Raw genomic sequence first — 11,400 nt, 5'->3', positions numbered from 1 at the left:
AGGGATTCCCACTTTGTTGTCGTTCTCGGTGGCAACACTACCACAAAGCACTATTGTAGCATTTTTAAATCCTGTAGCCTGCAGTGGCGTGGTGGTAAGTGCGCTTGTCTCCAAAGCAGAAAGTCCTTGTGCGAGCATCGGTTCGGCCACGGATTTTTTTTCCCCACCCACCTCTAATGGTTACCTGACTTCGAGTTGGGAAGTAAAGGACTAATTTTTAAAAAATATAACATTTTTGTATGTTTTTTTTTTCCTGTTAACTTATAGAATCTAGATCTAGATCTAGATCTAAATTTTTTAAAGAATTTTTTTTTGGTTGGTTAATTGGTCCTTTACTTCCCCAACTCGAAGTCCGGTACCCATTACAGGTGGGTGGGCAGGAGGGGGGCGAAAAAAAGAATCCGTGGCCGAACAGAGGCTCGAACCTGGACTTTCTGCTTCGGAGACAAGCGCACTAACCACTCCGCCACCTCGCCACTGTAAGCTACAGGCTTTAAAAATAGTGCAAATAGTGTTTTGCGGTCGTGTTGCCACGGTGTACGACAACAAAGTGGGAATCCCCCAATGACGTCAAACAAGATGGTTGTTACTATAAATATCGGCCAATGGCGTACATCGGTCGTTAAAAAGTTATCCGCTGGTCATTTAGTATGGCTCCTCTTATTTTACAAAATATGGTATAGCCCTATTAAAACAAAATGAACGGGTTCCAACCTATAGACAGAAGGAATTTTATAGAGCAATTGTTTTAGCGAATCATGGCGGGGGGGGGGGGGGGGAATTTATGGGGGTCACTAATTGGGGTCAGTAGAGCAGCACAACGAAGGGCGGGGGGCGGATAGGATGGCGGGACAACAAGAGTGGGACTCGCCAAGTGGTGTTGATATGAGACTGTTCCGTTTCACCCATACAACGAGTCCGAGACATAGTGTTCCACGAGCGCTCGCTTACTCGCGATTCATTGAAGCCGACTGAATCGTGAATCGCCACTCTCAGATTTGGCGAGCAGGATCCAGCCCTACAATATTTACAGAACCTCTGTCACCATCTGCTGCACGTGGGAAGTGAATGGGGAAATAATCGAGATGAGACACTTTGAAGCCGCCAACTGTCCCTTTCTTTATCGGAAGGTCCCGTTTTATAAAAATATTCAGATTACCTTTATAATGTGAATTGATAATTCCATCTTTTCATAGTTTTTTTTTAAATTTTAAAACTGAGTAGAAGCATGGAAAACCATCACGTAAATAGCTACAACCTCGTGCTGACAAAATGAGTTACTTCTCGCAATTCACAAATGGAGATATTGGTCAAAAATCAACTTTAGGGGCAAATTTGTAGATTTTCTACTGATGCCATATTCTTTAACAACAACCTGTCTTTTATTATTTCATACTTATAAATAGTGAAAACCTCACCTATAAGCGTAATGTATCTATTTCCTTAAGAATTGAATCCGAGAAGAAACTCATTTTTGGACGTAAGTGGATAATTCATTTGATCGCCAGAGTTCATAGCAAAGTATGCAAGATGGAATAAGATAATTTTATGTTTCGTTTTTGGAAAGTTGTTATAACATTTATGGTCATAAGTCGGGTCGATTGTGTTCAGTAGTACTGCATATAGGAATAGTTTGACAAAAAGACCTCATGCGGGGGCTCTCGTGGCCAAGAAGTTAAGGTGTTCGCCTCTCATTCAAAGGCCCCAGGTTTGAATCAGGGGAGCGACCGAAAAATTTTCTTTCTCTAAAACCGTCTCCTTTCACCTCCTTTCCTGCTCTCCAGCAATGTTCTGTTATCTGCTTTCGTCTCCTCTTTCTGCCCCCACCCCCTCACCTCATTTGCCCCCCTCCTCTGGGCTCCTGACTCTTTCTGCAGCCTTTCTACTGCTGCTCCTTGGCTCCTTCTTACTGCTGTCTTTCAGCCACGTCCCTGATCTTCTGATGGGAAAGATCTACACCTAGCCTTCTCGGACACGGGCGGAAAATCTCGGAGGTCCCGTGTGCAAGTTGCGCACGTTAAGTACGGTTAAGGATCCCGTGGTGGTTTGAAATTAATAAGAGTAGGCTACCAACTGAAAATATTTGGTGTGTCCCGCGAGTTCATATGACCTTATGCAGTTGCGAGTGCCGTAAAAAACTTATTACCACCCCCCTCCCCCCAAACGAAAGAAGAACTCATGAACATGTATTATTATGCGTCGCCTTCAAGTACATTTAGTTTCAAAGCCCTTTACTTTTAAAAAGATTATTTCACAATCCTGTTACGAGCCTATCAATCCACGCGAATGGACATCTTGGTGGCAAGCTGTCCAAATGCCCTAAACCCAGAAAGCAAAATTGTTTCAGAAGATTTTTAAAAAATGTTTCATTCTTTTATAAATTGTTTCTGAACTATGCATATATTATTCTGGCTTTTCTCAAAGTTTAGAATTTGAATTTCAATATAATTTCTTTGGAGCACAGGCGATCGATACTACAATTCAAGAAACTGCGATAACAGAAAAAGTCAAAGATTTTGGGCTTAATACATAATTTGAACAGCTGAAAGACAATAATTTTTTCTTAAATCATGGACAGTGTATATAGTCACAAATTAAAAGCACAAAGCAGGATATTTTTTATTTTTATTTACAGCAAACAATTATGGCTACTGTGGACAAAATTGCTCGAGGACTCCTTCAAGGAATGAAGGTATATATTTTGAATAGTTGGAGATCTATTCGCCTCATAATGGGAACAAATGATAATTTTTAAAAACCCAACTATAATCTCTCTCTCTCTCTCTTTCTCTCACTCTCCCTCTTCATCTGTCTGTCTGTCTGTCTGTCTGTCTGTCTGTCTGTCTGTCTGTCTGTCTGTATGTCTGTCTGTCTCTCTGTCTGTCTGTCTCCCTTGTCATAATTTTCTTTCTCTCTCTCTCTCTCTCTCTCTCTCTCTCTCTCTCTCTCTCTCTCTCTCTCTCTCTCTCTCTCTCTCTCTCTCTCTCGTCCTCTTCATCTCTCCCTCCCTCTCAAGAGAGTGGCGCTAAGACAATTGTGAGGCATCGTGGTGCAATCAGGCTCTCGTCAATTTTGGGGCATGTAGAGTTATTGTCATCATCTTAAGCTCATTCACTTGTCTTTATTTGGTTTAAAAAAATATACATTTACCTTGAACACAAGCCGAGATATTTGCGAAAGAAGGAGGTGGGGGTCACCTGTTTTCAGAGGTAAAATTAGTGAGAAAATGGCCCCCGATTGGTCCAAAGCATGTCTATCTCGGTTAAAAACAATCAAATATTTCAAAAACTATTAATTTGCGACGGAAATGAAGTTGATATTCGTGTTCAGCGCATCAATATTTAGTAGAAAATAGACAACTGGTAGCTGAGTGTGAGACGGGAGGGAAAGTAAAAAAATACCCAATTTATTTGTAGGAAACGGTAAAAGACATGGTAAACTGGAAGAAAAAGGCATCTGTTGAAAATCGACTTATTTGGCACCCGTTTCGATTTTCGACCAGTAGCTCTGTTTGAGGGATGCGAGAAGTAACTCATTTTGTAAGTCGTCCTCACATTATGGAGTGATACACACCCTGCCTCACCATCTCAATCTCTCCCTTCTATCTCACTACATCGTCTCAATCTTTCGCTTCCATCTCTTTTTCATTTAACGTATGTGTGCTCATCTGTGGTTGGTTGCCCCATCTCCCGTTCCAGCCGCTAAAGGAGCTCTCAAAAGTTCAAAACAAATTTTAATGTTGTTTATGCCAGTACCAGTACTTGTAATAAGTCGAATAAAACAACAATTAGATAATGGGGGAAAAACTGCTGGTCGAAAAAGTTGGCTTTGATTGTCCCCTGCTAGAACTAAAAGCGATTATTGCTCTAGTGGCAAAGCTTGAATGTCCCATTGGCTTTCTATGTATGGTACCTTAACTATGGTAGCATCTGTTGGAAAAGTGGAGTTCGTGATCAGATATTTTTTTTAATCACAAGTTTTACGCTCTACGAGACACACACACACATGAATTACACGATGGTTCTTGGTCAAAAAAATTTTCTGTGAGATGAGGTATAAATACACTATTAACGTTGACTTTTGCCTAACCTGTATTTTTTTTGTCTTTAAAAATTCCAGTTGCAGTTAGATCGAGACAGCTTTCATGACTTTGAGGTGCATGTTGAGGAAGAAACATTTAGATGTCATCGCTTTATTCTGAGCTCTTGCTCTCATTTTTTTCGTGGCCTCTTCAACTCAGGAATGAAAGAAAGCGAAACTGACAGCGTGGTTATTGAAGAAATATCAAGTGAGACCTTCAGAGATGTGTACGAGTTCATATACTCTGGTCGGAATGTGGTGAACAGTGAGAATGTGAGCAGTTTGTGTTTCGCCGCCAGTCATCTCCTGATAGATGTGCTCATACAAGAATGTGAGTTGTATCTGGAAAAAAATATCACCAAAGATAGATGTGTGGAAATATTTAACCATGCTAAAGTCCTCAACTCACAAAAATTGTCTAGTTTATCGTTTGAGATGATGCGAAAGGAGTTTAATTTCATTAGGCGCACAGAAGATTTTCTGTCTCTGGATGAATGTGATGTGAAACAACTGGTGGCATGTGAGGATTTGTCCATCGACTCGGAAGACGAGGTTCTTGAAGCACTGCAGGTAAACACTAGAGCTGGGCGAAGAGTCGATTCCGGAACCGATTCCCACGGTTAACACTAAGGAAGTAAAGTTCCGTCTCCCTTTTATCTGAAAGTTGTCAGTCACTTTTATTATTAAAATGTTTTTCTTTTTTTTAAAAGAATTTGTTGTTGATAAATAGAAGTTAATGCTTCGTAGTGTTCCGAAATCAACGTTATCCTAAATCGCAAAGAATGATGTTCGGAGCCAACCAGGTGACCCTCGGGAACAATCACATCATTAGAAAGTAAGTAATTGGGCTTGGAGTCGATTCCTACGATTCCTAGCTTTCAATAATCAGGAACCTAGCCGCCCAGCACTAGTAAACACTCACCCAGATATGGCTTTTTAGGTATCTTCGTTGGTTTTCGTTTGAAGTTGTTACATTACTCTTTGTTTGTCTTTTCTAACTAGGTGTCAGGATTTTGCAACTGGGGTACTGGATCTTGCATTCTGCAGCTAGATGAAGAGAATTCAGAAGTCAAAGTATTTCAATAAAAAGGCAATATGAGAAAAGGCCAAAACAACTACTTGAGTAGATCACATATTAGGAACAGAACCGCCTTTTCAATAGAGATTGAACCTAGAGAGGTCCACTCAGCGGTCAAGAGTTGTACTGTACGAATACAAACTGAACTTACCAGGTAGATCTAGGCCTTCTTATCTTGTACACTGATGGGCAGATAATAATAATATAGAACTAATAATAATAATAATAATAATAATAATAATAATAATAACAATAATAATAAATAGCATTTGCATATCGCATATCCCCGCTCAACAGCAGGCTCTATGCGCTTTACACTATATTATTATTACCCCAGCAGACCATAGAACACTCCGAAACATTCTCAACTTCCCGGGAAGCATACAGTGCGAGCAGCTGATTAAGCGCTCAGACACTGACAAACTGACAAGATCTTTCGCTGTCTATAGCCGGGTACCCATTCCCACCTGGGTGAAGTGAGGAAAATTCGTGTAAAGTGCGTTTCTCAAGGACACAACGTCGGGCCCCTGACGGGATTCGAACCCACGACCTTACGGTTGCGAGTCCGAGAGCCTAACCACTAGGCCACCGACGCCAATATTTGTCATTTATGTCTGTCTGGTGGTTTGCTTTGAATATACACAATCAGTTGAGAGTTTCTAGTCAAAGCTCAATATTATGTACCAACTTAGTGTATATCAATAATCTCAAAGTGTACCGTTTGCTGTCTAATGGCGTTAACGGGTCTTTAGTTTTTCAGTCTCTTCTATAGACACACATTGCCCGCTGCATGCGGTTGATCAGCAAAGAAAAGAGTTTTGGCCCCTGCCCTCTTCCATTCTCTATACAGACAAAAGGGAGGCTCGCCAAATCGAAAGGGATTACAAAAATAGTTTACCATGCATGGACGTATTTGTGCGTGTATGTGTGATGGATTCTTTTGGCATGTTCATGCTATGCGCTTTAATGAACAGTGGACACTACAAATTTGCTGTGTATTCATTAACCAGTACACTTGACTTCAGATATATATTCTTCAAGCTTGCAGTTTTCGTGGTACTACAAGTAGTACCGGATACTATTTATGTTTTCTTCCCTGTCTCAGTTTGATACATTTGTACTGCTCTGGTATACCGTGATTCTTTTATATCGACATAAAATCTATTTGCATTGGTCTTTCTGGTGCCAATTACATATCCTACATAATGTGTATAGAAAGATATAAGTAGGAAAATCATTCGTAATTATAAAATAAACTGACTTTTTTTTCAGCCATGTTTGATTTGAGTTCTTTTTTTTTTGGACTCACAATGGTCTAATACTAACAGTAGCAAATAGTGCCGTAAAGTTTAAACATATCAACAACTTTTAAAAACAAACATGTTTTGAAGGTGGTGTGCAAACGCGTTATATAAATACGAGTATTCTTATCTAACAACACATTCCATGAGCATGGCTTTATAAGTTGGATAAAGACTATGTGACCATTGACTGGTACCCTAGACTGAAAATCAAAGTAGAACTCATCACAGTAGAAACAACCTCAGAACTGTTTCACTAGATGTGTAGACACCGTAAATTCAGCCGTTTTCTTTAAAAGACAAATAATCTTGAAGCTTGAGTGAGCCACCTAAAATTAGTAAACTTTCCGAGAAAGCTGTTTTAAGAATAGCCACACGATTCTAATTTCAATTTTCAGAGTTGGTGCTTGGTGGACTCTGAGAAAGACTGTCGACTGCAAGCACTCAGCAACTTGTTGCTCTCCGCAAGAACATGTCTGGCCAGAAGTTCATGCCTTCAAAATCTACTGGACTTTGATGTGATTCGGGGTAACAAGGAAGTAACCAGAACTTTCCAGGAGGCTTTAAACTATCACACACTTCCAGGTAGCCGCCATGATTACCTTCCGCCACAAGCCGTGCACAGAGAGAAAAGCAAACATCAGAATGTACTGGTCGTCTTCAACCTTGGCTCTAATGAACAAATTGGAGAAGTAAAAGGAAACCTTCCAACTCAAGCTGGGAATGGAATGGAGATAGTCAGGATGACTAATGCAGAGTTTAACACAGTAAGCAGCACAGTTGCTTTTGGGGATTTTCTGTTTGGCCTGTACACAAACCTCACAACCTTTAAGTATGACTTGAGAACGGGCTCGTTTTGCTCAGTACCATCACTTGTCAAACCAGGGGCTAATTACAAATTGGTCTCGCATGGTTTGTATATCTACGCCATTGGGGGCAATGGGTACGACAATATCGAACGATTCCCTGCTCAAGAGGACATTGTCAGTCCCGGATCGGCAAAGTGGGAGCAAATCGGCAACTTGGTGCAACCAGTGAAGAACACAGCGGTGATGGTGGTCAACAACAGCATCGTCGTTTTTGGTAATGACCTGACTCCAGAGCAGCGCATTGTGGTGCAGCGCTTCAATCTTTTGACCAGGCGCTGTAATCAGTTTCGGGACGAGATGCCTGGCCTCGCCGAGTCGGCTGTATGTCTGAGAGATAGAGACAACCACTTCCTGTTACAACAGGATGGCTCTCTATGGCGTCTTGTGGCATGCAGTGACTCGAATCTGCAGGTATTGTTATTTTTGTGTCGCGGTGGAATCGGGTGCTCATCAATTTCTGGGCATACAGAATTATTGGTATAATAATAATAATAATAATAGATAGCATTTGTATAGCGCATATCCCCGCTCAACAGCAGGCTCTATGCGCTTTACACTATATTATTACCCCAGCAGACCATAGAACACTCCGAAACATTCTCAGCTTCCCGGGAAGCATACAGTGCGAGCAGCCGATTAAGCGCTCAAACACTAACAAACTGACAAGATCTTTCGCTGTCTATAGCCGGGTACCCATTCCCACCTGGGTGAAGTGAGGAAAATTCGTGTAAAGTGCCTTTCCCAAGGACACAACGTCGGGCCCTTGACGGGATTCGAACCCACGACCTTACGGTTGCGAGTCCGAGAGCCTAACCACTAGGCTTGTTCGTTAATTTTGTTTTCGGTTGTTGTTGTTGCTTTTTTTATATACCAATCTGACAAGGATGTTGGGGTAACCAAGTTTCAGAGGTTTCAGTTCTGTCTCTAGTCCTGTTCTTTATGTGCTTTCATCTCCACTTTCTCCCCCTGTCCCTGGTCTCCTCTCTACCTTTCTCTTTCTTGACTGTTCTTGTTCGTTAGTTTTAGCAACGTTTTACGGCACTCGCAAATGCATGATGTCAGATGAGCGTCGGGGGGGGGGGGGAGTGTCAACAGAGAGATCCAAACAGGGAATGAGGGTTATTCTGCTCACCTCTCTAGCCTCAACAGCACAAAGTCTGCTTCGACTATCAAGGCACCCTTTTTTTAACGAAAAAATGACTGCCAAAATTTGACGACTTCCAAAACTTGAGTGTACTTCGAAACTGCAAATTTTTCTCTTTTTTTGGGGGGGGGTTGTTTTCTTTTTCTTTTTCTGTCAAAAGCAAGACAAATAATGAACAAGCAGTCAGATGATACCAATAACTCCATATGCCCAAAATTGACAAACGCCTGATTCCACCACGTCATGACACTTATTTTCAGTTTTAGTTGGAAATGATTTCTAATTTTGCCCGGGTGATGGCCCAAGCATACTCTTATCAATTTTAGGACCACCAGAGGAACTTTCACGTTCGCTGCTTACACATGGAATCTCAAAGATTGTTTTCCCTTATCTGAAAAAGCTAGGAGTTCGATCTTACCTACTATAAGATAGGGGTGTGGCTGAAAGACAGTTGTAAGAAGGAGCCGAGAGAAGCAGTAGAAACAGTCACCCCCCCCCCCCCACCCCCCGCCAACCAGGGCAGTGCTACTGCCTGAAGTGTCTTTACGCCATTCCCAAAGGGGGGGATATTAGATCTATCTTGTTCTTATGCACAGTAGAATTGTAAATGGGCTGATTTATCAATGTCATGCTCTTACTGTGTCGGAACAACATAGTGGGAACTGCTGCTTTTTCTTTCCTCATCCTTACTATAGTCATTTTCCTCTACCTCTTTAGTATGTTTTGTCACTTTCCTGTGAACTGCTATTTCCAGGGTGCCTTGATAGTCGAAGCAGACTTTGTGCTGTTGAGGCTAGAGAGGTGAGCAGAATAACCCTCATTCCCTGTTTGGATCTCTCTGTTGACACTCCCCCCCCCCCCCCCGACGCTCATCTGACATCATGCATTTGCGAGTGCCGTAAAACGTTGCTAAAACTAACGAACAAGAACAGTCAAGAAAGAGAAAGGTAGAGAGGAGACCAGGGACAGGGGGAGAAAGTGGAGATGAAAGCACATAAAGAACAGGACTAGAGACAGAACTGAAGAGGGGTGAAAGGGAAGAATTTTGGAGGAGAAGAACATTTTTTCGCCACTGTCAAGGTACGGTACCTGTAGAACACGAGAGGCCACCCCCCCGCCCCCCGGCCCCCGGCCTTCCAACCCAATATTATTATTATTTCTATTATATTATTATTATTATTATTATTATTATTATTATTATTATTATTATTATTATTATTAATATTATTATTATTATTATTATTATTATTAATATTATTATTATTATTATTATTATTATTAATATTATTATTGACAAAGATTCTTTGCTAGTAGTAGTGGTAGTAGTAGTAGTAGTAGTAGTAGTAGTAGTAGTAGTAGTAGTAGTAGTAGTAGTAGTAGTAGTAGTAGTAGTAGTAGTAGTAGTAGTAGTAGTGGTGGTGGTGGTGGTGGTAGCAGCAGCAGTATGATTACTTTTAAATTCAGCTTTTGGTTGACGTAAACCCTTCATGGTCCCCTCACTTTTAGATGGTGTCTGAAGGCTCGCTCTGGGAGGACAACATAGTGCTGCGTGGTGCCATTGTCTGCAAAGGGGAGCTCATCGTGCTCGGCAAGCTGAAAGATCCAGACGCGGCAGCGGTGAAACAGTGGAAATTGAAGGAGAACTTCTTTTTCTCAAAAGTTTGTGTCTTAAATCTTGCCGGAAGTGGCATGATAAACACTGTTGTGCCAAAAGGAATGCGCTCTCAAATTACGCAATGCATTATTACGCTGTGAAGGAATTGAACGTAGGCTATGATAAAAAACATGACATTGACAACACACTGTCTTATTGTGAGTGTCATGTTCGTTTCTGTGTCTGGATGCCTACATGCAGCCCTACTCCCTATATACTCTGTCTTTGCTAGTCTTTTTTTGTGTGTGTGGCAAACGTATGTGTCTTTTTTTTTTAACTCCAAAATGTGGTCATATAACCCCTTTGTGGCCTGTATTTCGTCATATTTTCTTACACAGCGAGCGAGTTAAGATGCTGCTGTGACATACGGTGTTCGTCATGTCTTGCGAAGCGCGAGGACCGTGATGACGTCTTAAGTTGTATTCTGCATACTGTTTCTATTATAAGACGCAATTTGTAAAACTAATCACAGATTCACATTCAGGAATATTTTTTTCTGTACTAAAAAATCTTTTCCTTTTAGACATAGACATCTAGTAGTATTTGCAAACGGCGTCTACGTATAGGAAACTGACACACTAAATCTAGCGCTACTCTGTGTGCCGGGGAAGTCTCTACGCTCTCTAACGTTAGAGAATGTATACAAACCTGTCTACGTTTTTTAAAGAATCAAAATTAATAGTAACATGCCTGAATTTGAACTTCCGGTTGAGGCTGGGCTACTTTTCTATCGCTCTTCTTTTTTTTCAATTTGGTTTGCATCCCGTTTTGTCGTTAGATCTACATAATATAGGTCTGCCAGGTCACTCACTGGGTTATAATGGGTTATTTCTGTTTCCCAGTTGGTTCGGGACTGAGGGGTACAAGCGACTGAGGGTTTGATTTAAATGTCTCTTGAAATCAAAGCTGCCTGGAGGGTCATATACTAGATCTATCGTAGACCTCTGCCTGGTGCTGATGTGACTGACCTGACCTTGGCTCAAGTGATTTGATTTCAGACAGTGATGTCACATAACACACCAAATCAGCAATGTTTTTCCACACATTTGGATTTGATATCATTTATGGTTTCTCACTCTCTCATGTTGTATCTCATACCTTAGCTTTGAGGTGGGAATACGAAATCGCAGGTAAACTGTAAACTAAATACTAATGATAGAAGGCCTGATCTTCAGTGACTTAAAATTATAAGTTATATTCAATTAGTTTAGGAGGAGGAGGGGGGGGGGTGTAGGGTCAGAGTGCATCTTCCTTGTGTGAAAAGTGTACAATTA

General features: G+C 41.2%; 1 protein-coding gene across 2 annotated transcripts; it reads left to right on the top strand.

The window, feature by feature from the left end:
* Positions 1 to 2,621: 2,621 nt before the first annotated feature.
* Positions 2,622 to 11,394, top strand: LOC101849819. Of its 2 annotated transcripts, none has more exons than XM_035972632.1 (3): positions 2,622 to 2,692; positions 6,858 to 7,739; positions 9,979 to 11,394. In XM_035972632.1, the coding sequence occupies exons 1-3, from the start codon at positions 2,645 to 2,647 to the stop codon at positions 10,225 to 10,227; spliced, it is 1,179 nt and encodes a 392-aa protein (XP_035828525.1). In that variant the 5' UTR covers positions 2,622 to 2,644; the 3' UTR covers positions 10,228 to 11,394. The 2 variants fall into 2 exon arrangements, with proteins under 2 accessions (XP_035828525.1, XP_035828524.1); XM_035972631.1 differs by lacking the exon at positions 2,622 to 2,692 and adding an exon at positions 4,418 to 4,650.
* Positions 11,395 to 11,400: the final 6 nt, after the last annotated feature.

This window comes from Aplysia californica, unplaced genomic scaffold, assembly GCF_000002075.1.
Source record: "Aplysia californica isolate F4 #8 unplaced genomic scaffold, AplCal3.0 scaffold00024, whole genome shotgun sequence".
Classification (NCBI taxonomy): Eukaryota; Metazoa; Mollusca; class Gastropoda; order Aplysiida; family Aplysiidae; genus Aplysia; species Aplysia californica.
The sequence above is the reverse complement of the archived record's forward strand: the minus strand, read 5'-3'. Positions and strand labels throughout refer to the sequence as shown.